The 26,272-nt window shown below is 59.1% G+C and overlaps 1 protein-coding gene across 1 annotated transcript in view; it reads right to left on the minus strand.

Moving 5' to 3' along the window:
- Positions 1-2,356: 2,356 nt before the first annotated feature.
- TNFRSF1B (TNF receptor superfamily member 1B) overlaps positions 2,357-26,272 on the minus strand; it is a 29,833-nt gene continuing 5,917 nt past the window's right edge. The window contains 10 exon segments of the mRNA XM_006104524.3: positions 2,357-2,998; positions 5,651-5,858; positions 10,305-10,336; positions 10,904-10,981; positions 11,720-11,958; positions 12,372-12,394; positions 12,396-12,466; positions 12,944-13,093; positions 13,548-13,676; positions 14,266-14,365. Of these exon segments, the coding sequence (XP_006104586.1) occupies positions 2,718-2,998; positions 5,651-5,858; positions 10,305-10,336; positions 10,904-10,981; positions 11,720-11,958; positions 12,372-12,394; positions 12,396-12,466; positions 12,944-13,093; positions 13,548-13,676; positions 14,266-14,365 (1,311 nt within the window). The 3' untranslated portion in view covers positions 2,357-2,717.

Consider the following 26,272-nt stretch of genomic DNA (forward strand, 5'->3'; position numbering starts at 1 on the left):
GTTTCACCTCCAGGTAGATCAGTGATGCCGAACCTATGACACGCGTGTCAGAGGTGACACGCGAACTCATTTTTTTGGTTGATTTTTCTTTGTTAAATGGCATTTCAATATATAAAATAAATATCAAAAGTATAAGTCTTCGTTTTACTATGGTTGCAAATATCAAAAAATTTCTATATGTGACACGGCACCAGAGTTAAGTTAGGGTTTTTCAAAATGCTGACACGCCGAGCTCAAAAGGTTCGCCATCACTGAGGTAGATAGTGTGGGGATTGGATTGCTTGGTGCGTGGAGAGAAAACCACATTTGGTGACGTCCCCTCGCACTGAATCGCCTGTTACTACCCCAGCCTATAGAGGGGGAAGCCGGACCAGGGACTGTTGGGGCGGGAGAGGGAGTGGGGGCAGCAGAGCACAGCAGAGGGTGGTCACACGTAAAGACCGCTGGGAGGGTGTGGGGAGGAGGACATACACCAGGCCTCGCTCCCCTCCCACCCCCAGTCTCCTGTCGGTGCCTTCCCGCGGGCAAACCCTGCTGGAAGGCTGAGGGCGGAGCGGGGCGTGTGGCCTGCAGGGGGCAGCCTCGGGCTACAGAGCTGGGCGGACGGAGGAACTAGAGGGGTGTGTGCAGAACCACCCGCACACGCCGCTCTCTCACTCTGCCCTCCCTCGCCAGCGCTCAATGTAGCCAAAGCGGCCACCCCACCTCCTGGTAGAGGCCAGGGGGCCTCCCTCCGCCCGGCCCCCCACCCCCGCCCCTGTGTCTTTGCAAATCACAGATCTGGCGGCATCTCCCCACTGGTTGCAGCTCCTCAGTGAATCCCTTTCCCGTTGCCCTCCTGGCCTGGGAGCTCTTCCTTACCTCTCGCTGCGCCCGCGCCCCTCCACCACCTCCCCCGCCCCAAGTGTCAGCTCCTCCTTCCCTTCTGCAGGCCTCTCCCAGTAGCTGCTGCATCCCAGCACCTAAGCCAGTGCCTGCCCTAACCACAAGCGCAGGAATACTCGTCCCTTCACAAGGACCGAGATGAGGAGGAACCAGGGAAGGAGGCGGGACCCTGAGAAGGCAGGAGGCAGTCATATGTAAAACAAACAGGTTTATTTATAAGCAGGAATGCTGACCAGCAGACAGTGCAAACTCTCATGGCCTTGGGATCCACACAAGCCGGGGAACCGAGGCTACATCCAGGAAGAGTCTCTTTAATTCATGGCTTCCCGGCTCTGCTGGGGGGATGGATGGAAAGGCGGCTGGAGGGCCTCCCGGAACTGTCCACCAGGGGGCAGACCTGCTCCATAACCACGCCGGGTCCAACGTGGGCAGAGGCCCGGACGGGTCCAGGTAGTCAGTAAGCACATCTTGAATCCACGGTGGGAAGCCTCTCGTGTCTCCAAGGTAATGGCTGGACGCTCCGACTCTCTAAAAGTTCAGCTGCAAAGTTCAAGTCTTTTTCAACAAAGATCCAAGTACCACAGACTCAAATGGCTTCTCCAGGAGCCCCAGGCCCTGTTCCTTCCACTCCTCTGCGGGGAGTGAACAAGTGTGTTTGGGGGGAGTGGGCAGGCTCTTTAACAAGTAAGAATGCCCTCGAAAAACTGTTGGCTTCGGCTGCTTCACGGACCCACAGCACACACCACACACACACACACACACACACACACAGACTGGCTCTCAGCATCTCACATCCACCTGGGATGGCGACAGGCACAGTACTAAAGTGGCCCCGCGGCTCCCCTGGGGCCTGGGACTCCAGGAGCGGCGGGAGGAGGTTGGGGGAACAGGAGCACCCTTGGGAGTCCAAAAAGGAAGGTCCAGGCTGAGGTAGAAGGAGAGAGATGGCTGCAGGAGCTGGGTCTCCAGGTCCTGAAATTCCCTGATACAAGGTGTGGCCCGGGAGCCCACACCAGACAGCGCAGGAGGGCGGGCGGCGGCGGGGCTGGCGCTCTGGGTAAGGGGGAGTGAAGGTCAAAGGCAGCGAAGGCACACGCTGAGACTTGGGCTTTGTTGTGCTGCTGGCTTGTTTGCATGGTGCTTACGTTTTTTTTTGGTGAGTTTTTAAACTGCCACATATTGAAATTAGATTTCCTGTTAGAGGTTTGCCTTCTTGCCCGGGCTGTCTGCTGGGCCTCTGGGGGTCCAATATCATCCAGGCTGCCTGCTGGGCCTCTGGGGGTCCAATATCATCCAGGCTGCCTGCTGGGCCTCTGGGGGGAAAGGATTTGAGGTGGTGCTTCAGGAGGCGGAACCAGCAGGAAAGGATTTGAGGTGGTGCTTCCCAAGGGTCCTTAGCTAACCCAGGGGACCCCACCCTGCACAGAACCATCTGGCTGATGACAGCCCCCCACCCAGGACCACCCTGCATGGATGACTCCCACCGCGCCCTCCTCCCCCACGGCCTCTCTGGACGCTGGAACCTCCCGGGGAGCCAGAGCCCAGGGATGAAACAAGGGTTTCAGAAGCCAGGGCCACAGGCCCAGCGAGGGGGCAGCTCAGAGCGGCAGGGACCCGGACCCGCGGGGCTGCCCAGCACGTCCAGCTAGCCTCGGGAGAAGGATGCCCATGACCGGAGGGGTTCTCTGACTCTCCCTGCCTCCTCCCTGCCTGCCAGGCTGTGGAGGCCACTAAAGGAACGTGGCCTAGAAGGAGCCAGAGCGCTGGGCGTGGGGGCCAGGGAGACCCCGAGGCCAGCCCACTCAGCGGCGACGCGGCCCCTGCCGGCCTGGTTAACTGGGCTTCATGCCGGCGTCAGGCACGCCCAGGTTCAGGGGCTTCTCCTCCAGGCTCTGCAGCAGAGTCTCGGGGGCCCCGCGCGGGGACCGCACAGGGCACTCCTCCTTGGAGAAGGGGACGTGCTCGTCCTTCGGGGAGCCGGAGGGGCTGGGGTCCGCGTTCCCCGTCGTGGAGCTGGCCTGGGAGGAGCACCGCGAGCTGTGGTCAGAGCTGCTGCAAACGTTCACGATGCAGGTGACATTGACGTGGGTCCCGTGGCCGCCTGGGGAGGACTCTGCAGAAGAGGAGAGGGTGGTCAGCCGGGGTCTTGCAGTGGGGAGGCCATCATGGCCTGTCCCCTGCCCAAAGGCCGGTTACGACATGTGGGAGAAAGCACTGGGCCCGTTGGTGGTCGTGTTTTTTAAGAGAATTGGCTGCCAACATTTAAAATTCAGGAATTAAAAATAAAATAAAAATTGCACCTTTTCCAGGAATGGCTTCTCCCAATTAAAAATTAAAAATAAATAAAATAAATTTACGTTTTTAAAATCTGATTTATGGCTTTCCTCGGGAGCCAGATGGGGGAGATCTGGCCATGGAGGGCCCACATCCCTGAACACAGCTGGCAGGGAGGGCTTCCGGGCACAGGTTCATCCCGCCTTCCGCCCATCCGCTGCGGGCATCTGAGTTTCCTAACTGGTCAGCGTGGGACAGAATGACGGATGAGCCGGGAGAGGAATATAAGGAGCTGGAGGCACAGAGCCTCTCAAAAAGTGACAGCTGCTGCTGGGACTGTGGGGACCCGCTCAGCACAAATGGGTGTGGTGCCCAGAGGCAGGGAGGACGGGCTGGCTGTTCTCCAGTCCTCCCCCAGCCCAGCTCCCCCAACTCCAGGGGCTCCGAGAGGAGGTCAGAGCTGGTGAGCTCCCCTCTCTCAGGACAACCCCAAATAGGCCAGGGCAAGGGAGGGCTGAACTCACGGGGCCAGAAGGAAATTTCCACCCTGAGTCTGCACGGCACCCAAATGTCACCCTAAGTCACCATGGCCTTTGCACACTGTGAACGAGACACAGTGGGGGCGGACAGGGGACCACAACGGCGCAGTGCGGGGGTTTACCCGAACCCACAGTGGCGAGAGGTGCCGGGTGGGTGGGAGGGACAGAAGGGGATCGCAGAGGCCAGAGAGGCAAGAGGAGAGCGAACAGAGAAGGGGCAGAGGGTGGAAGGGGTGGGCAGACATGGTCAGGGGTCCACACGGGGGCAAGGAGGAACCCACACCAGGCTGGCTGTGGAAGAGGTATCGCTAAGGATCGGAAAGGTGAATCCAAAAGTTGGATGAAGACCGACAGTTTACATTTGCAGTTCATTCATTCATTCTACAAACATTCAGGGCCACCTGCTGTGTTCTGGGCACTGACCCAATGGTCCCCCGGGAGCTCTGAGGCTGGGGTGGGGGCACTGACATCACATGAGGAGGGCAGGCCATGAGGAGAAGCAGAAGCCGGGTGCCTTGCTGATGTGGGCAGCCCGGGGAGGAGGCAACCTGAGTGGGGTGACAGGTAGGGAAGGGGTGGCAGCCCTGCCAAGGAGGGGCCATGGCTCATCTCCAGGTGAAGAAGCTGAGGCTCAGTGGGGTTAAGGAGCCGCCTCAGATGCCCGAGGCACCGTCTGGGAGGGCATCTAGAAATGACCGCGTCCGCTGCCATTCTGCGGGGGAGTGGGAGAGACGCAGGCCACAGACCTGACTACCAAACACACCCAAGGAAGCTCCAGGCTTCCCGGGGGCCCCTGCAGGGGCGCCCTCCACTGAGCACTGTGATCCCTGTCACAGACCAAATCCAGGCAAAATGCTCCTCCAGAACTCACACCCGGTCCTGGGGACTCAGGCCCAAAGGGACTGGCAACAAGCCACACAGGGGAGCCCTGGAGGCATCCCCTATTCATGTAGCTTCCCGCCCCCAAGCCCAAGGGGGATGCCCAGCTCTCTCTTTACGAGCTGTGTGTCCTTGAACAGCTGTTTAAACTCTCTGGGCCTCAGTTTCCTTGACTATACAATATGATCAATATTAATATTATAATATATTACAGAATTATAAAACAATGATATCATATAATAATGTAACATTAATATGTAATACTGACACTCTACCTCCCAGGAGCACGCCTGTGCCGCCCCAATGGGCAGCACAAGGCCCCCTTTCTCTGACCTCTTACTGAGCCAAAGCAACTCAGCTGGGCTCATTTCCCCAAACAGTCCCTCTTCAGTTATCCTAGGTCCTTCCTTGTTTCACTCTCCCCAGCTTTAATAAATATCCCCTAAAAATAAAAAAATATGTACTACTACTTTATATTAGACTAGGGGCCTGGTGCACAATCGGGGCCAGGGAGGACACAGGAGGCTGGCCAGCCAGGGAAGGACTACGGGAGGGCTCCAGGGCATGGCCGGACCCCAGCAGCAAGCTAACCTACCAGTCGAAGCGTCTGCCCCCTGGTGGTGAGTGCACATCATAGCGAGTGGTTGACCAGTCGACTGTCTGCCACCTGGTGGTCAGTGCACATCATAGCGAGCGGTAGAGCAGCCTTAGCCTATCATTAGCATATTATGCCTTGATTGTACGGACAACTGGATGACTGGACACTTAGCATATTAGGCTTTTATTATATAGGGTATGCTATACCCTGCCTGGATATCAGACTCGAAGGACAAGTTAGGGCTGTCTAGAAGGAAGGGTGCTCCTGGTGAAAGAACCCACATGGGCAAAGGTGGGAGGGAACTGGGGGGTTCAGGGAACCCAAAGAGCCTGGTGGCTGCGTGTTGCACTGGGGGGCAACCCACGGCTACTGTGCAGGGCTTCTCAGGCCCTGCTGGAAGCTGGGGCCCAGGAGGAAGGGCTCAGTCAGAAAGCAGGAAGAATCACGAAGCGGGGATGAAGCCGGGGCCACTTACCTGAGCTCCCGGAGCCAGCACGGGCCTCCCCAGACCCAGTGGGCTGGTCCCTCCCCGGCACCTGTGGCTGGTTCCTGGTGGGCGTCCCCCTGTGCGAAGCGCTGGCCGCGCTCTCCAGGGAGCTGCTGCTGGAGCTGGGCGCCGTGGTCAGCAGGTGCTGCTGCTCGGAGCCAGGAGCTGCCTGGGCCTTATCAGCAGGCAGGTGAGGCTGGATGGGGAAGGGAGGAGGGACAGCGGTCAGGCCTCAGCCAGCTCCCCTCCTTCCTCCTTCCTCCTCCTCACCACCATCTGCGCCTCGTGTCACAAGCCCTGAAGTTTACTTGCTTCTGCCCACCGTGCATGTTCTTTCCACACAAGGTGCTTTGGGGACGTGTGTCCTCTACGGTTTCTGTGATTAGCACCTGCCTGCCCTGCTGGAGTGTGAGCCCTCGTCGGGCAGGGCTCAGAGGGCCCTGTTCTCCAAATCATTCTCCCCTGAGAGGCAGGGCAGGATGGAGGCCCAGAGAAGGAGAGTGACTCTCCCAAGGCCACCCCCTCAGCACAGGGTGGCCCGGCCCAGCAGCCAAGAGCATGGATTCTGGAGCCAGACGCATGGGTGCAAATCATGACTTCATCACTCACTAGCTGTGTGACCCTGAAAAAGTTACTTAGCCTCTCTGTGCCTCCATTTTTCATCTACTAGTATAAAGGGAGAATAACAGCCCATCTCCTAGGGGTATTGTGAAGACTAAATGGCTGAGTAAATGGTAAAGTGCTCAGAACAGCGGCTGTTACATAGTAAGTTCCATACAAGGGTTTGTTGAATCAGGGGCCACACTTTCACCCACTGCCAAGGATGAGGGTAAAATGAGAACTGAGGCGAGTGAAGGGTTGGCGAGATATATCTTAGCGCGGTAGAGAGAGGTAGGGTCAGAGGGTGAGCGTTTGCTGTGGGGTGGGGGCCACAGGCACGGTAGACCCCCGCCCCAGGGAACACTGAGACCCCAAGGCCTTGCTCCAGAAGGAGCCAAGATTCAGGTGTGCTCTGAGCAGAGGCAGAATACCTCATCCCTCCCGGGACTGGCCAATCCTGCAGCCCTGGCCCCCAGTCCCGCCCACATTGGCTGTGGCCCCTCAGCACCTGAGCCCCAGGAGCCCTCAATATCCCGAGGCCAGCTCATAGCCTCTTACAAGGAGGATCCTTCTAAAGCAGCCCCGGGAGGCCATGGAGGCCCAGAGAGGGTGTGTCCCCTGCTCTGAGTCACACAGCTGGTCCATGGGAGGGGCAGGACCAGCCCAGAACAGTGTCCCCAAGCTGGAGACTTGCCACTGTGTCCTGACTCCCTGGCTCCCCGCTCCCCCAGTTTTCAAGGGAAGGAGGGCACTTCTAGATTTCTAGTTCATGCTGAACTTGCCCACTCCGAGCCCTGCCCTGAACTGGGACAGGCGGGCGGGAGGGAGAGGAGGCGCATCCAAATGTCATTCCTCACCACCCCCCAGAGAAGGGGCTTTCACGTTCCTCTGCCGGTGGCCAAGGCCCAGCAGAACAGAAACCCCCAAAGGTCACAGCTGCCTCCCTCCCCCAAGGCCACAAGTTGCAAAGTTCAGACAGGCTCTGAGTGGGGCAGAGAAATCCTGGGTGCTGCTCCTTGGGCTGGGACCCCAGAAAGAGGGGGGGGGATGCTGAGGGAGTTCATGCAAAAAACCAGGACCCCAGCCAGCCAGCTCCTCCTCACCTCCCAGCCCCTCCCAGCCCAGTCCTGCCTGGATGCACAGACCCTGGCAGAGCCACCACTAGGTCCTCCGGACGAGGGTCCATGTGTCTGCATGTGCGAGTGTGCGTCCATGAGGTTCACACACCCGCGTGTACAGGTGTGAAGGAATGTGAAGTGTACACACATACATGTCTATGGGGGACATGTGGGCACGTCGGCTGGGGGTGGTGAAGAGAGGCACGCCTAGGTTTGTGTCCCAGGCCACGCACGAGCTGTGTGATCTTGGGAAAGTTACCTAGTAGCTCTGGACCCAAGTTTCCTGGGCCGTAAAACTGGAGCAATCATCTCACTGCCTGTGCCGCAGCACGGCTGTGGGAATAAATAACGCTCAGACTGTGCCTGGCATACGTCAGCACCTCATAAATGCCCACTCTCGTTATTCAATGTGAGCAGTGCACGAGTGTGTCCGTGGGGGTGACTGTGGGTGAGCTCACCTATGAGGGTACGCTGACCTTTCCCAAAAGAGGGGAAGCCACTGCCCTGCCAGGCATTGGGGTTCCTTCCGCAGCAGGAGGGGCGGGGAGGAGCTGAGTCATGCACTCTCCGCCCCAGCAGACTAGACCTGGGGCGGGACCAAGCAGCCTCACAGCAGGGACCACAGCCAGCAGCGGAGGAACAGGGTGGGCACAGGCTAAGCGAGGGAGTGGGAGCCTGGGGACTGAAGGGCAGGCATCTGGGGAGGTGACCAGCCTCTGAGGGCAGGCCTGTGGGGGCTCGGGGGGCTTGGAGCGGCCCTGAATGCCTGGCCCGGCCAAACCTGCAGATTCAGACGGAGTTTCCAACCTGGGCTCTGTCACTTCCCAAGCAGCCTGACCTTATACGGGGAACAGAACCTCCCTGAATCTGGGTTTCCTCATCTGGGAAAGGGGGTGACTGTACTGGGCACCTCACTGCAGCCAGAGCCGCAGCACAGGCACCGAGGCTGGCACACGGGCCAGGAGCCGAGCGCACGGCCAGCTCAGACCTATGCGTCAGTCCTTCCAGGCCCTCACTGGGCAGCTTGAAATGGGACGGTGGGAGTGTTTATGGCACAGAAATGAGCTAACACCACAAATCAGGGGTTCGGGGTTTTTGCCCTGCCCGGAGGGCCCGTTACCAGCACCCGCCCTATACACAACAGCTCTCCAAAATAGTAGCTGCGTTGCTCACACTCAGTGAACACAGAACTCTGTGTAGGGAAAGGGGAAGTGCGGCTGCAGGGTCACACCTGGGACAGCTCACTGCACTGGGTGTTGGGAAACACTTGGCCAGGAAGGAGAGAAGACGTGACAGCTGGGTGCTGGGGAGGAGCCCGGAGGGCACACGTGCCCTCTGTGCCACCCCTCGGCGGCTGCCAGTGTCACCGAATGGAAGCCAGAAAGAGGAAGGAGTGGCATTCGCACCCTGGGGGGATGAGAAAATGTCCGAACTCCCAAACCAGTGCTCCCGTCGGCTGGAACGTTGCAGAGCCGGGAGTCCAGAGACACGGTGCCGTGTGGCCTTGGGCAAGTCCCTTCCTCTTCGCTTGTCCACAAAATCGGGACCTGAAATCAGTCGTTAGTCCCTACCAAGTCCCAAGTCCCATGTAAGCCTCTGGCACTGGGCTGCCCGGGGCTGAGCTGCTCCCTAGCACAGTGGTTCCCAGCTGGGGGTGGCTCTGCCCTCCGGGGGGCGTTAGCAATGTCTGGAGATATCTTTGACTGTCACTCCTTGGAGGCAGGGCTGCTGCCATCCACTGGGGAGAGGCCAGCGCTATTGCTGAGCAGCCCGCAAAGCACAGGACAGCCCACAAGGACAGGGTGATGGCGCCGAGGCTGAGGAACCCTGCCCAGCAGGACGGGGGGCCTGGAGGGAGCTCTTTCCTCGTCTGTAGAAGCAGGTATAAACCCTGCCCTGCCTACCAGATTCGGGAGTGCAGCAGCCACTGTGCACTGGCTCACCCCACACCCACTCCCAAGCCCTCTCCCTTGTCTTCCTCCACCACCGAGGCTGGGAAAGCAAAGCGCCCCATTTCCCGGACTCCTTTGCAGCTAGGCGTGGTCACGTGACACCATTCAGGCCAATGGGACAAAAGGAGACGTCTACCCAGGGCTTTTGGGAGAGCGCTGATTTCCTGATAAAAGGCACCATGGCGGGCCATGACCCCCTCTTCTGCCCACCTCAAACCTGAGGTCACAGGAAGTGGTGATCCCCTCTCATGACATGAAGCCACAAGCAACAGAACAAAAGCCAACACACTAAAGATGGCAGAGCCCGGGGTCCTACCGCCCCTCAAAGGATGCAGTTGACCTATTCCAGCAGCCATCAACCCCTCGACCTCTTAGCATGTGAGAAACATAAAGCCCTCTTGCTTTAAGTAACCCTTATGTTTTCGGTTACTTGTGGCCAAATGCCCTCCTGATGGAAAACTGATCACAGACCCTACTTTATAAAAAAGATCTAAGGTGAGCTGCTTTGGTTGAAGAAGGGGGACCCAGAGCCCAGCCCTCTAGCCACCATCTCAATCCCAAAGATGACCCCCAGACCCCCTCCGTGGAACACCAGGGTACCTTGGCACTCAGTTTGAAAACCACTGCTCTTTGAGGAAGTGCTTTGTAAGCACCACAGAGATGCTGAGAATTGTTGCCAGCTGAGTGGATGGTACAGCCCCTGAGCACCACTGTCCCCGTTTAAGGGTGAGGAAACGGAGCCACAAGCCATTTCCCGGCTGCCCAAGGTCACACCACAGGTCCATGACCACATGCTTGCCACGGACACCACTAACCCTGCTCCTGGCCGTGGCATCTCACACTCGGTCTCCTTGATCAGCCCTGGCTGGCCTTTCCTCCAACTCTCAGGGCTCTGCACACCAGCTGGCCCTGGACAGACCCACCTACAGAACCCACTGCTTCCTGGAAGGAGAGCAGGGGAGGGGCACTCACCTTGGCGTCTCCAGGCAGGCAGAAGGGTTTCTCTGCAAAGGGGAGAGGGGACGAGTCAGGGACAGTGTCTTCCTCGGGCCACGGCTGTTCTAACTAGGAGGGCAGCGTGGGGCCCAAGCAGAACCGGTGGGAGTACACCCAGCCGAGGGGGAAATAATTATCTCCCAGACAAGGCACACGAAGACCCACACCCAGCCCTCCAGCTGGCTCTGCACTACTCCATTCCCTTCTATCCCCCCAACTGCTTTTCCCCCAAACTCCGCACCTTGGCTCACGCCTGTCCTCTGCTGAGCACGCCCTTCCTGCACAAAGCCCCCCATTGAAATCTTACCCAGCTCAAACCCCACCTGCCCCCGAGGCCTGACTCCCCCCAGAATGCCCCACAAGAATCCTGGACTCCTCCCCCTGGGACGCCCTCATGGAGCCTTGCCTTTCAGTAGCTAAGTTAGCAGAAGTGCCCTCCTCCCAGGCTCTAAGCTCCTACAGAGTCTACGGTACCCAGCTCTGTCTGAGCCCTCGGGCTATGCCCAGGCCCTGACTCACAGTAGGCACCCAGCTTCCTGAACAAACGGATCCAGGGAAAAGGAACGGAATCTTACTTTTCTTCTGGGCCAGGATGACACAGTTCAGCAGCCCTATCATTAGCAGTCCCAAGGCTGTCACACCCACAATGAGTCCTGGAAGGAAAGGAGAAGCTCAAACCAGCTGCAAAAAGCACACGGACTTCTAGCAGGGGCCTGGCAGGTCCGTCGGTGACCAAAGATGGCTGGGGCTGTCCCAGGGGAGGGGCAAGCCCAGGCCAGAGGTCCGGCATTCAATTACAACACGAACAAACCAAACACTGTGTGCCAGGCAAGCTCGAGGGCCACCAGCTTGACCGTTCAAGCCTGGTGTCGTCCCTACCCCCAGATGGACAGCCCATGAGATGATGTGGCTCAGCCCACTATCTTCACAGCCCGATGGTTCATCAGAACCAACAACCAGGAGACCACCTCCCCTTTGAGATAAAAGCTGAGCCCAGCCTGGCCGGCATGGCTCAGTGGTTGAGCGTCGACCTATGAACCAGGAGGTCATAGTTCAATTCCCGGGGAGGGCACATGCCTGGGTTGCGGGCTCGATCCCCAGTGGGGGGCATGCAGGAGGCAGCCAATCATGATTCTCTCTCACCATTGATGTTTCTCTCTCTCCCTCTCCCTTCTTCTCTGAAATCAATAAAAATATATATTTAAAATTTTAAAAAAAGCTAAGCCCGCCTCTCTCGACTCGGGGTCTCTCAGTGACAGGACCAGGTCCTGGGAGGAGACAAGTCTCCCTGCCACCTGCCTCCCAGGACGGCGCGCATCCAGCCCACAGCGGGCTCTCGGTGAGTCTGAGGCGGGAGGGAGGAAGGATGAACGGGCCCTCTTGTGACTTACCAACTGGAAGAGAGATGTTCCCGGTGCTGAGCCCTTCGGCCGGGGCACTTGGGACCACGGGGAGCAGGACAGACATGCTGGCAGCTGTGCTGGGTCCTGGAGTGGGCTCCATGGGTTGGGATTTTGTGGACGCTGCCTGGGGCTTGAGGGCTACGCTTGTGGTCACACGCAGGGAGGGGAGCACAGGCGTGCAGACCGCGTCCATGCTTGCATTGCCAGGGATGGCCGTCGACTCACAGCTGGGAGAGGAGGCGCTTGGTCAGGGGGCAGCAGAGGACAGGACGGCTCGGGGTGGCTGGGCTCCCTTGTGGGAGACAGCTCAGAGGGCAAGGGTCCCAGCAGCGTGGATGAGGGAGTGAGGACGTGCCTGCCATCTTTTAGGACCACCCCTTCCTCGCCTCACCCGCCCCCCTGTCCCCATGCTCCCCACTCAGTCTTGACTTCCAGGGCAAGGCTACTGTTCGCCATGCTGTCCTGGGACCCGTCCACCATTAGATGAACCCGTCCTGGCACTGAACAGGCCTCAGCAACCCAAGGGGCGAGAGTGGGGGTTTCAGGCACCATGACACCCACCACTGTGTATTCTAGACCCTCCATCCACCCGGGGCAGCCCCTCCCTGCTCCCCCAGAACCAAGGGGCTCAGCCACTCACAACCGATGGGGCCTGCAAGTGTCCTGTGGATGACGCCGTGTCTGAGAAGGTCCCTGGGGCACAGGCAGCACACACCACATTCGATGTTGGGGTTCCTTCAATCAAGGAAAAATTGGGACCTGTCACCAACTCAGATGCTCCGTGGGACAGGGAGGCCTTGGCACTGAAGCCCTAGGGGAAGTCAGAGGACCCGTAGAACTGTCTGCACCTCTACCTCCGAAAACACACACACACACACACACACACACACACACACACACACACCATGCACGCACATGCGCGCCCACAAACACACAGCTAGGGAGTTTGTTCTTTAACCAATTCTGGTGACTTCCTGGTCTCCGGGGTCACATGGGTTCACCTTCCTGGGGCACCACCTGATTTCCCAGCAGCTTAGGGCTTAATTTGATCCATCTCTGGATCCCCAGGGCCTAGCACACATTAGGTACCTAATCAGGCACCTACTGGATAGCAGGCCACCACCGACAATGTTCCCAGGCTGAGCTGAGGAGCTGATGCCCGTGAAGGAGAGACCCAAAGGGGACCCCAAGGCCAGCTGCCCGACCCCGTACCTGGTTTGACCACACCGAAGCCAGGGGGGCACTTGCGCAGCGGTGCGCACACCTGGCACCTGTGCTGGCTCTTCAGCACGCAGTACCAGCCGGGCCTGCAGGCGCACACACGGTTCTGCTCCCGGGTGCAGGCTTGAGCTTCTACCAGTTCTGGAGGGGCGAGAGGGCGGACCAGGGTCATTCCTGCCTCCACTGGCCCTGCTCACAGCCATGCCGCTCTGCCCTCCCAGCCAGCCCACCACCCTCAGACAGCTCTGTTCTCCAACAGGCGATGGGTCCCGCCCCTCCCCACAGAGTTCCATGGCCTGCAGTCTCCTTCTGCTCCACGGCACAAGCAAGACACAACGCCTTCAACGCTACAGCGGGCAGTTCTCCCACCACGGCTCTTGGCCGGCCTGCCCCATGGGGCACTGAAGGGGATTCAGTAAGACAGGATGAACATGCTTCGGGTACATAGTAAAGAACTGTGCCCACGCAACCTCATGCCCCGGGGCATGGAGCAGCAGGTCTGGGGTAACCCACATCAGCTTTCAGCCAAAGGGGCTGGAGTCCAGGTGCCCAGGGGAGGATGCTGGGGCCCACCCCTCGCTCTGGGGCTACTCACCAGAGCTGCAGCGGGAGCTACAGCTCAAGCACTCGGGCACCCAGTTCCAGAGCTCGGTGTACATGCTGTCCTCGCAGGGGGCACACACGGTGTCTGAGGTCTTGGTGCAGGAAGACTGGACGTGGTAGCCTGAGAAAGCCAGGGCCAGTGGTCTCAGGGGAGTTGGCTGCTGCCCGGACCCTGAGCTCATCCACTGTTCCCCAGAACCCCAGCGATCTGTAGTGGAGCTGCGAAAGCTCTTTGATGGGGTTCCAACTCCTCCATCGACTCATCTCACATCCAGCAAGTACCAGCTGCCACTCCATCTCTGAACCCCCACTGATCAGAAAATATCCTCCCCTCTGCTCCTTCCAGATGCCTGGCATTCCACCATCAAAACCGCCTGTCCATTAGTCAGTCACACTTTAGTGAGAACCGGTTTGCCGGCCCCTTTCTTCTTTATATTTGGCTAAAATTCTCCACCTGGGGCCATCTAAGCTGAGGTCTAACAGATAAGTAGGGCGTTTCCAGGGAAAAGGAGTTGGGAAGACGGAACAGCATATGCAAGGCCCCAGAAGCAAGAGGGACCATAAGGCTGATTCACGGAACTAGAAGGAGTTCAGGAAGAATTGAGAGCTATGACCCTGCCCACTCCACCCTCACACATACACTCCCTCCCAAGCACCAGCCCCCAGGAACCGGGCCAGTCTGAGGGCCAGGGCTCCGGGTGGTCCCTCACCAGGAGGACACATGCTGCAGCACATCTGGGCCCTCTCGTCATAGTATTCTCTCCACTGGCACGAGCTTCCGTCCTCCGGGGCGTAGGGGGTGAACACCACCTGGAAGGGGGAAGAAGGACAGCCATCAGCTTGGCCACACCCGACACCCAGATCCCCATCCTGTGTCCCACAAGCCCCTTCTGGGGCTCACCGATGGATGGACGGAGGACCTGACTTCTCCCTTTCGGTGGGGGGCGAGGGGAAGGTAGAAGGGAGAGTCCCTGCCTCCTTCCAACCAACTACTGCCTCCTCTGGGAAGCCCTCCCTGACTCCCCCAGGCTGATTCAGGTTCCTCCTCCTCTGGACTCTCTCTGAACGCTGGATGCAGCCCCTCCAAACAATCATCTCATTGTGCTGAAATGGGGTACCTACTTCTCCTCCCATTTTGCATGGGTGCATGTGCACGTGTGTGCACACACACACACATACACACACACACACACACACACGTCTGCAATACACAGGGCAGGAGTGATGGCCTCACCGACTCTGGACCCTCAGCTGCCAGCATGCAGCCCCCGGCAGAGCTGGCGCTCAGCAGATGAGCATTTGTGGATGACAGTAACAATGGCTACCATTTCCCGAGCACTGACAGGTTGCCAGGGGTGGGTCTACGTGCTGCAGGTGCTCTAGGCAGACCCCCTAGAGCACCCACCCCCCAGCTGCCATGGTGCTGCCTGAGAGTGACCCGGCCTCCAGGTGGACGGCTGCTGTGGTGGAGTTCACGCTCCGCTCCCCGCCCATCCTGCTGCAGCTGGGCCCTCGGCTGGCCTCTGCATTGAGAACGGAAACCCAGCTCCTTCCCTGCTCGGCCGGCCCGACTGGCAGTCCCAGACCCGTCCTGGCTCCTGGACAACCCCCCACCCGGGGCCGGGGTTTCCAGCTGCCCCGAAATCTGCAGCTCCTCCCCGACCGCGCTCCTGCCTGAACTGTCACCTCCGCCTGGAACAGCCTCTTGCTTCCCCTGACAAAACCCACTGTCCCCTCTGACAGCAGCCTCTGCCTCAAGGCTTCCCTGCCCACACCCCACCCTGAGTAATCACTAGCACCCCGAGTCCTGACCTTCCTCCCTCAGGGTCCTGGCACACAGGCCTGTACCCACTAAACGGACACCCTCTGAGGCTGCAGGCTGGGGGTGACGCTGCTACCACCCAGGGCTCACTAATCCAAGCAGCAGGCTTCACTCCAATGTCATTTCCCGGAGGGATCTGACCCTGCACCAGGACATGGAGCCCCAACATGGGAGCACCCACCACGCTGCCAGGTGAAGTCCTTTCCCCCGCTCAGCCCAGGCAGTCAGCTCTGGTGAGGGTGGGAGAGAGTCTAAACACGGAGTCTAAAAGATAACTTCCATTCCCGTCCGGACTGTAAGCTCCCATCCGGACTGTAAGCTCCCATGCCATGGCTGCACACGCATGCACACACATGCACACACATGCACACGCATGCATGCACAAACACACACACACTCCATCCCAGTCCTTTCCTCCGCCTGGCCCTGGGGCAGGCTGCCAGGCACCTGAATGAGGGGAAAGCAAGGCCCCATATCAGGCTCCACACAGCTGGGGCGGGCTCACTGCCAGCGTCCCAAGCCCCTGGCCTCATGCCAACTCCTGCTCAACAAACAGGGCACAAGAGGCTCAAGGGTGGGCACAGGAAACTGTCAAAAAAGAAAAAGAGAACCTCCCAGGTGATTCTGACGCTCCTCTGCCCAACACACCTGTTAGCTGACACCCAGAGGCAGCAAGATGACCTGGGGGAGGGGCACACGGAGGAGACCCCGTGATCAAAGATGGGGGGGGCCCCGCAACCAGAGAGCATACCTCTGCAGCTCCCTTCGCACTGAAGCGGAGGGCCTGACTGTCCCCCATGCCCCCCAACATGGCCTTCCCTGCAGGCCGCTGCTGTGCGGAGCTTCCCCCAGGGAAGCGGCTGTGCCCGCCCCTCAGAGCATGCCCCAGGCGGGCAGGGGCCATGCAGGGTGACCCCAAGGGTCTCCTGGACCCTGCATCCCCACGAGCATCCAGGCAGTAACTAGGGGAGCCCCTCATTCCTGTGGGGCCAGAGAACCACAGGACCAAAGGGGCTCCCGGCATGCAGCCCAAGGGGGGCTGCCCGGCTGGAGGATTTCCTGTCAGGCCCAGAGAGCCTGATGGGAAAGGGCCTGCCTTGGTCAAGTTTGGGCTCTCTCTCCACCCACAGGCCAAGGGTTCCTGGGCAAAGGCAGGCGGCCGGCCTCCAGCCACTGCCCAGCAGCCTCCCCTCAGGGTCCAGTCCTGTCTGAATCTTGCTCTCACTGCCTTCCCCACACTTCCTCCCCTGCTCTGCGTGAAGGGGGTGGGTCCTCTCTTGAGCAATTTCTAGGCCTGTTTATCCTCTTGGACAGAAAAAGAAAAAAAAAACCAACCCACAGCCCTGTCATGGCTAAACAATGAGGAACAGAAAGCCCCTGGCCGAGAGGGACAAAAGGTCACTCCCAGCACTGCAGGCCCCAGAGCAGAGGCGACACAGCCTCGGAGCCAGGTCACCGCAGGGGCCACACGGGCGGGGGTCCCTGGAGGTCCCCGGAACGTGGCGAGAGCCTCCGGGAAACGCAGGGCTATGGAAGCTTCCAGTTTCTTTGGCTGGTGTTGGGGAGGCTCAGAGCCAGGCACCACCCACCCACAGGGGAGTGCTGACTGACATTTTAAAATGAGGAACGAAGTGGATAGTAGTTGATTCGCTCAGCATGTTTAGCAGATCCAAGCTTTCAAAATACAGGGCCCAGGAGGGAGCTTGGCAATCACTGATGAGTGTTAACCACCCATGTAACAGGTGGGCAATGGGTGCCCAGTGGGGGTGGCGGATTGGAGAAGATAGATGATAGATAGATGATTGATAGATAGATAGATAGATAGATAGGTAGATAGATGATAGATACATAGATGATAGATAGATGATAGATACATAGATAGATAGATAGATAGATAGATAGATAGATAGATAGATAGATAGATAGATGGATGATAGATACATAATAGATTGGTTGACAGGGAATGATAGGTGAAAGGGTGACAGATGAAAGGAGGATAGGAAGGAAGAAAGGACGGACCATCTAACATCCAATTTGTGAGACAGGTCTAATTGTGCCCATTTCACAGATGAGGAAATGGAGATAGAAAGAAGCAAAGCCACCCCCTGGTCTCCCCAAGGCTCGGGGCCATCCCAGGGTTGGTGGAGGCTGAGGAGGATGTGCACATGAGCCCGTCAGGGTCCACCCCTCACCCACCAAAGGCCTCAGAGCTGCCTCACATCAGGGTCTGTGGCCCATTTCCCCTCTTTAACATGGGCCTCTGTCCTCTTAGGGCAGGAGTCACCTGCACTGAGTGGTGGCCCTTCCGGGAGGGAGGAAAACAATGGGCCATCTGTTAAGCGCCTCCCAGTGTGCCAGGTAAGGTTGCAGGCGCTATACAGAATCCCGCTTCCGCCCCCAGAAGTCGGTGGGCGTGTGCCGACTTCACAGCTCAGGCAGGCCGAGGCCAGATCACTTGTCTGAGTTCATCCAGGGAGGAAGGGGGAGGCGGGACTGGGATGTGACTCTTGCTCTGTTCCCACTGGAGAAATCTTTGGTCCCCTCCTCAGGACAGCTGAAGGAGGCAGCTCTGGGATCCACCCTCCGCCTTCGTCCCTGAGTCATTGCAATGCCACCAGCCCCCGCCAACTACTTCTCTGACAAGCAGACACTGGGGCGCTAGCTCCCATGGACACACATGTTCTCTCGCCCAGGCGTGCACGCGCGCGCACACACACACACCAATGCAGGGAATTCCTCTCCGTCTTAGGCCAACAGCCTCTGACCTCAGCTCTGTCCTAGGTTCCCAGGAGATCCCCCGAAACCACAGAACCAGCAGGCAGGGACACTCAGCACCCAAGACCCAGCTCTTCCCAGAACTGCCTGTGTCACTGGGCTCCTGTGAGGGCCCATCCTCGGCTGGCAGCCCTGCAGGAACAGGGCACAGGTGCAAAGGTAGGAGTCTGATCCACAGCTGTGCCAAGTGCTAGAAAGATGCCCGGGAGCCAGCAAGGGGGGGCGGAGGCCCAGAAGTGGGGGTGGGATTGAGGTGCAGCAGCTCAGGAGCCTTAAAGACATTTCAGCGTCTTCCCATTTAATAGTGGAAAAAGTCAGGGGCAAAGGCGGAAACACTCATTCATTCATTCATTCATTCATATGTACTGAGCACCTGTTATTCTAGGTGCTGGGCAGACAGCATCGAACACGTCCACGTCCCTGCCCTGGGGAGCTGAGCTCTAGTGGGGAGACTGAGACACACACGGTAGAAATATGTGAGGTGGCAGTGGGAGCCCAGGAAAAAGGAAAAGCAAGGTGGGGCCAGGAGCAACAGGGAGAAGGTGCTGGGTGGGCTCAGTGCAGCCGGGAAGCCAGGGCAGCGGGGCCGGAGCAGGCGAGGGCGAGGGCGCTGAGAGACGAACACAGCAGCATGCAGCACCTCCTCCTGGAAGCTGGCTCCCAGCAGGCACCGTGCAGCGTCATTTACTCGCATCCATGTCTCTCTGAGTCCTCATCCCAGCACTGGGACATGGGTATGACCACTGTTCCCAAGTCACATGAGAAAACTGAGCCTCAAAGAGGCTCCTCACCTCTGGCCTAATTTCTTCCCCAGCATCAAGCTGACACACCTGTGTCCCCCACCGCAGAAGACTGGATTTCCACCCCCAGGCCCACCCCAAAGACCCTCCCTCCCCTCCGCAGACACCGCCTCTACTGTGGGCACTGCCTGCCTCAGTGTTCTCATCTGTAAAATGGTAGCAGGGGCCTGGTTGGTGCTCTAAGCCCTCTCCAGCTTCAGCTTCTTAAAGATGGGTGTCAACAAGCTCAACCCCTCCCGAGACCACAGGCGTGCTGGCTGGGAGGTGGCCCACCACAGGAGGTGGAAAAACTGAATGAGCGGGAGGTGGGGGCTGGGGCTGAGGCCAGGCTGAGAGTGGGTGTGGAGTGGGTGTGGAGTACGGCTTCCATGCCCCAGCCTCTGCCCCTCCTCCCCTATCCCAGGGCGCGGGCACCCTGAGCAGGTGGCCTGGGAGGAGAGAGCCGCGAAGGCTGCCCGCCCAGTACACAAACACCTGGCGTCGCAGGAGCAGCACTCGGCTGAGGTCAGAGGATCTGGCTCACGTGCTGGTCCCAGGGGCCGTGGGGATGTGACTTGCTCCCTGAGCCTCAACACTGTTCACCCATGAAATGGTGCCAGACGCTCTGCCCTGCCTCCTCCTGGGGTTGTTGCAGGAACAAAGGCAGGGGGTCCATCACCTTCTCCCAGACCCTCGGGGAATCCACGGGGGGAGCTCAGAGGGTGTGCAAAGGCCCTGAGCTGTACCCTGGGTCAGACGGAATATCAGAGCTGGGCTCCTTCTGCCTGGCGTTAGCTGAGAAGGGCTAGGCGAGGACAAGACGCGGGCAAGCTGCGCAGTTCTCAGTTCTCTCGAGGTGCTACACGGCCCAGGGGAGCCTTGCAGAGGAAGGGACAAGTGTAGAGAAGTTAATCTGTGACCCTTAGAGTTACGGGCTCACCACAGGCTGGCCCCAGGCCAGTCCTGCAGAAGCCTGATGTCAGGAGGCTATGACAGGCCAGCCCCTGTGACAGTGGGGTGGGGGCCTTATTGGGGCAGAGGGAGGGGGACAGTCCCCCAGGCCAGATGTGTTTCCTAGGGTACTGGCCTCAGGTTGTCTCAAAGGGACTTCATCAAGAGGAACACCTAGAAGAGTAATGGGACCCCAAAATAATGAATCTGGGTGAGTGGCTAGGGTCCATTAAATGGCCAAAGGACACAGTGTCCAGGATAAGGGACAGCAATGTCGCTGAGAGTCCGTGAAAGAAAGTGAGCCTCAGAGGCAGAGCTACAGCCAGACAAGACCTACCTGGTGAGTCGGGCAAGACTTTTCCTGCCCGCTGCTCCCCGCCTTCCCGAACTCTCCCCACTCTCACCCCAGAGGATCAGAAGCCACGGCCAGCTGCTGGGGCTGGGGAAGGAGGCCAGTTCAAGGTGGACCCTGCACCAGGGCCCTTAGCCAGGGAGGGGCAGAGCAGGCGGCCACGCGGGTCTCTGGCCCCAACGTCCGCATCAGCTCTCGCTGGGCAATTGGGCAACCCTGCACCAGCTCACTGACTTCCTCTCTGACCAAGACCCTGCGTGTACGCCACGGTGGGGGCCCTCCGTCCCTTCCCCTATTTATAAATAGACAGAGAGAGAGAGGAAGACCAAGGACGGGCCTGGGGAAGGAAGAAGAGGCCGCCACCAAGACGGTGTCATCTAGAAGCACCAAGCTACGGGGCCCTCTGCTTTTCCTGCCACCGTTGCCGCAGCACCTTTGGGTCTTCAGCTTTTTAATTGTCTGGAGCCTCCCCGTCGATGGCAGCACCCTTGGGAAGGAGTCACGCCCTGGGCCTCCCTGGAGCTCCCCGGGCAGGGATCCAGCTAAGAGAGGACCGGGATGAGGCAGGAAGGAGGCACAGAGAGAAGCTCCGGGCTTTGGGGAATAGCGTGTCTCTCAGGTTTAGCCTTTTCACAGAGCCGGAAAGACTCACGGAGACTGGTCAGACCCAGGAGAAGCACCTACTGTGCGCAGGCACGGTGCTGGGCACGCTCACATGCATTCTCTCTCCTTACCCCTCCTCCAGCTCCACGAGCTTAGTGTACCCCACTCTAGAGATGTGGAGGCGGGTCCAGAGATTCGACACCAACACCATGTCAGAGGCCACATGGCCAGCAAGCGGCAAACAGGAGCGCGTCACAGCTACACCTGCCTCAGACAATTTTTTCTCTGTGATCCTCTGCTATTGTTGTTAATCCTCACCCGGGGATATATTTCCATTTAAATTTTAGGGAGAGTGGAAGGGAGAGGGAAAGACAGAGAGAAACATCGATGTGAGAGAAACACATGGATTGGCTGCCTCGTGCACGAGCCCTGACCAGGGCCCAGGTCAGGGAGGAGCCTGCCACCTGGGATGCTTTGGTCCACAGGCCAACGCTCTATCCACTGGGCCAAACCGGCTAGGACTCTCCGTGGTAATTTTACAGACAAAGGCCCAGAGATGGGGAGTGGCTCCTCCGGGAACCCACAGTGAGCAGGGTGCGGGCGGTCCCACCACTCTCCCAGGCTTAAGAGTCTCCAGGGCCCCAGAGGCAGACCGTGAAGCTGTGGGAGGGGCACAGGTGTCTGCCCAGCGCCCCAGGGCCCCCCACACAGGTGGCAACTGTCTTCGAGCAATACAGAAACCACTTCCTTTGCATGGCAGGTCCCTGGGGCCCCGGGTGTGGTGAGAAGCAGCAGAGCCGGCTGGGCCTCCATCTTAGGGGGGTTGCGGGAGCCCCGTGGACTGTGAGTGCAGCCACATCGGGCCAGGCCGACACAGAGACTACGCCAGGGCCAGGCTACGGAGGCTCATCTGCCGTCACGGAGAGAGGGAGGACAACCACATCACAGGGGGTGGCTCGGGGTGACACATCCCACTGCCACCCTGCCGCCTGTGATGTGCCTTCAGAAGTGAGCTGGGGGCAGACAGGAAGCCCGGGCTGGTATCCGGTTCCAGGGCGTGGGGCCTGCCCCCAAGGAACCCTCAGTCTAGTTGCAGAGAACACCACAACCCTTTCCATCCCCATCGCCCCACCCCCCAGACCCTGCCGCTCAGGCCTGTCAATATCACCTCCTCAGTCTCCCATGGCTTCCCCCTCCTCCCTCGGCATCTCCCGCCGGCTCAGCCTCACTCTTGGTCCCAGCCTTTCCCAATGGACCCGAAGCCACCTTCCTACATCCAAGTCCGGCCCTGTTTAAAAACTCCCAGCGGCCCCCCTGCCCTCAGGCCGAGCTCACAGTCCTGAACGCCCCGCCCCGCCAGCATCTCCCATGGCCGCTCATCCAGAGCAGCGCTGGCTCCCTCACTCTCCTCCACGCAGGTACTCCCTCTGCTCCCCCCTTTGCAGGGCTAACTCTTCAGCTTCTTTCAAAAGCCCTCTCCACCATCATCTCAAGGAAACCTTCTCCGAACCCCAAGATGGGCTCCAAGGTCCCTCCTCGGGGCTCCAGCGACAGCCTGGGTGTCTCTCTACCGTCCAGACCACTTTTTGGTTGACTATTTATTTCCCTGTGTCTCCCCCGCAGGGCAGGGACCACAACCCCCTCTGCACGCGCTAGCGTGACCTCTACGCCAGACACCCAGGTTGTAATCCCAGTTCTGTCATTCACCAGCCTCGGTTTTGCCATCTATAAAATGGGGACAAAAACAGTGCCCACCACAGAGGGCTGTTATGATTCACTGAGTCAACTTATGTAAAGCGCTCGGCACGGTGCTGGCCGGCAGAACGAGGCGATCGGTGCTCACAGGGTTTTTATTACTCATCACTACGCCCAGCCCAGGGCGCAGCCCATAGCAGGTGCCTACTGATGTGGAATTGTTGAATAGAAGAGTTTTCATTTCCATTAGCTGAATGAGTTGGGTTCACATGAGAACTGGGCAGGAAATGGGCTATAGAGAGAGGGGGAGGTGTCCCAGTGGGGGGAGACGGAGTGGCACCTTTCAGAGGCCACGGTGACCAACCACCCACCGTTACGTCCGGGTGGTGGTTTAAGAACGGAGCTCTGGAGCCCGACCGCCTTGGGTGGCCTCTGGGCCTCGCTACCTCTCCCCCAAAATGGGGTCAGTGATGGTCCCTCCCACCCCATCCAGGCGGCTGTGAGGATGGAGGCACTGGGTGCATGCAGTGCACTGGCCCTTGCCTGGCACCCACAAAGCACCCCTGATGTCAGTCCGAGCCCTCAGTTCACTGCACTCTCCCAGGGTCTCCCAGTCCCTGTGGGACGTGACAGAGGGACACTTTTATCCCCCTCTTACCACTAAGGAAGCCAAAGCTGAGCTCAGACAGGCGCCAGAGGTCCCCAGGTGCTGTGGCAGTCAGACAGATCCCCAGGGATCCCGCTCCTCTGCCGGGCGCGGGGTTGGGGGGAATCACAGCTAACTCCGAAGATGATCAGGCTAGCCCTGCCCAGTCATGCGCAGCCAGCAGTGGCCGGGTGACCGAGGCCTGGCTCCCCTAGGGCTGGCCCCAGGAGCTTCAGGAACACGGGAGGCTGACACTGGTCAGAATCAGGGCGCCTGGCCTGGGCTGAAGCAGGGTGGAGGCCAGAAGGGCCTCGTGTTGCAGGAGGGTGGAGAGGGACACATCCTCTACCTCCCGGGTGCCTCTGCTCCCTCCTAGGTCTTTGGTCCAGTCCAAAGGCCTCCTCCTCCGTGAAGCCTTCCATCCTTCCTCCCTATTCTGCTGCTACTCCCTCAGTCCAGAGCTTTGGCCTAAACCATTGCAACAGCCTGTCCTTGCTCCTGAGGACAGAGTGATCTTCCTAATATATTCTCTGTTCTGGTCACTCCCTTGCTCAAAAACTATCGGTGGCTCCCCACTGTCTCAGCTCCTGAAAGGACGTGAGTATGGAAGCCAAAAGCATGGACTCTGGAGTAAAAATGTCTGACTCCGCATCCAGACGCGCCCCCCTCCCCCCCCCTCCTTACTGGCAGGCAGCATCCGAGGAGTTGTGCTTGTGTTTTTTTAAATAAAAGAGGTTAATACACCTCCACCTTTTCATCTGTTGAGTGGAGCTGATAACAGTACACACCTCACTGTAGTGAGGATCAATGAGGTAACACATGTAGTGTTTAGTTAAGCACTCCAAAAGTCATAGTTGGTACAATTCTTTAAATATAATTGATATTACTACTCCCATACACTGGCCCTGAGCAGCTTATAGCCTCCTGTGCCGTCACTGGCCCTAACTAGCCTTTTGATCCAAGTAGGACGGTTTAGCTCTTGTCCCCTGCTATTCCTGCCTGTCTTCCTCCTGGTACCCACTCAGCCAACCCTGCCCATCCGCAGAGCTCAGCTTTTAGAACGACCCCTGTGTGGTCACTGTGGGAAGAGGGCCTGAAGGGGGGCAGGTTGTGGGAGGAGAGACAAAAAGGTGACAAGAGCCTGGCCGGTGTGGCTCAGTGGTTGAGCATCGACCTATGAACCAGGAGGTCACGGTTTGATTCCCAGTGAGGGCATATGCCCCAGTAGGGGGGGTGCAAGAGGCAGCCAATCAATGATCCTCTCTCATCATGGATGTTTCTATCTCTCTCTCCCTCTCTGAAATCAATTATATGTATGGCAGTCACCAAGGGGCCAGGCCAGGAAGAGAGGTGGGTGAGAGGACATGGGGGGATCATGCCATGAGGTGGGGGGGCGGCTCAATATTGCTGGGAGGACAGGACAGGAAGGAGCAGGATTGGGGGCTTGTGGATCCAGAGGACCAGGAGACTGGAGTAGCAGGCGACAGGCTCACCAGGAACAAGCTGAACTGGAGCCTCTGTGAGTGGCAGATGGAAGCCAGGCTGTGGGCCAGCAGGAGGAAGGACAGGCAGGGGTCCCCCTAACTAAGGCAAGTGCTGGGAGCCCTTCCCTGGAGACTCACTGTCAAGTCCAGACCTGGCCTTCTGGGCGGGGTCTTGTGGAGGCCAGAGCCGCACACCACCCCTGCCCATAGCCACCAGCTCCCCTCACCACCTCCCCCGGTGTAACATGTGGAGCCAGAGGCCTCTAAGGTGAGGAGGGTGAGGTCCTTGCTGGTCCGTTTCCAGCCGGGGCAGCTGAGGCTCAGAGATAAAGAAAGTGGCCAAGTCCCCCCGAGCTAGAGGCCGAGCCAGGATGGGGCCTCGGACCCCAGACTCCCAGCCCTCGGGCATCCCCCCTGCCCGGCATTTGAGAAGGCCTCCCACGATGACCAGGAAGACGCCCTGCCCGCCTGCCCCCAAACCCTTCCCGCTGGTGCTCACCCTCAGGCCCACTCACTTCCCTGAACCCGTGGCCACATCTGCCATACCCACTGCAGGCCGGGCTCAGACTGAAACAGCCGGGTGGGCCGCTGTCTGGATGGCAAAGCCAAACAAACAAAACCCCCTGGGGATTTCTGCCCTGACCCTGGTCGGAGCCGCCCGGTCAGCCCAGGACCCGGCTCCGAAGCTGGGACAGAGCAAGGGGTCGGCGGCCTCCTGAGGCCCAGCGCTCCTGGGAGGGATTCACGCTGCAACTCCCCACGTGTGCCCACTGTGTCTGGGCAGCTGGCCTGCCTGGGGCCTGGGAAGCTGCTCTGCGACCTCCCCCCTGACACTTGGTGTGAACGAGCTGCTAACGGGCCTCCTTGTTTTAGCAATGGATCAATAGACTAGTGATCACAAGCCTCACAGGTGACACATGAGAAGGAGCCAGCTTGTCCCCTTCTCCTCTGCTAGCCCACACGGAGGCTCAGAGAGGTAGAGCCCTGTAGGTCACAGGCAACAGAAACAGGGCAGAGACCAGACGGGAGAAGGACATTGGGGCCTCCTGAACAGCTGCCCCCTTCTGTACATCTCCTCCCCGCCCAGCATCGCTCACCCTCAAGGCAGAGGGAAAGCTAGTCTTCCAGACCCGTCAGTAAACAGACACTTCCTCCTCCTGGGCACGCGCCCCCAAACCACAGTGACGTCACCACCACCTGTGACCTCACCACGCACCTCATGGAAAATGACTGCGGGCCCAGAGAGGTGAGCCCTGAGCTGCGCAGTCCCAGCCCGCAGTCAACAGCGTGACACAAGGGGACAAATGCCCAGAGCCCGGGTGGTGAGGGAGGCCTGCAGGACTCAGGCGGGGAGGGCTGTGTGCCCATCACCAGTGACAAAGCGCCTCTTTGAGGAAACCGGCCCCCCACTACTCCAGGCTTCCTCGAACCTGTGCGTTCCACACAGCAGGCCCCCGCAGTGGGTGCCCACAGCATGGACTTGCCCACAATCTCAGCCCCAAAGGGTCTGGCTGCTGAACCTTGAAAGGTGCTAACTGGGTTCTAAGCAGCAGGGAGGCGGAACCAGGATCCTGTTCTGCCCAGGGCAGGGCCTGAGTCCCAGAACTCAT

Source organism: Myotis lucifugus, unplaced genomic scaffold, assembly GCF_000147115.1.
Source record: "Myotis lucifugus unplaced genomic scaffold, Myoluc2.0 scaffold_580, whole genome shotgun sequence".
NCBI classification, from domain to species: Eukaryota; Metazoa; Chordata; class Mammalia; order Chiroptera; family Vespertilionidae; genus Myotis; species Myotis lucifugus.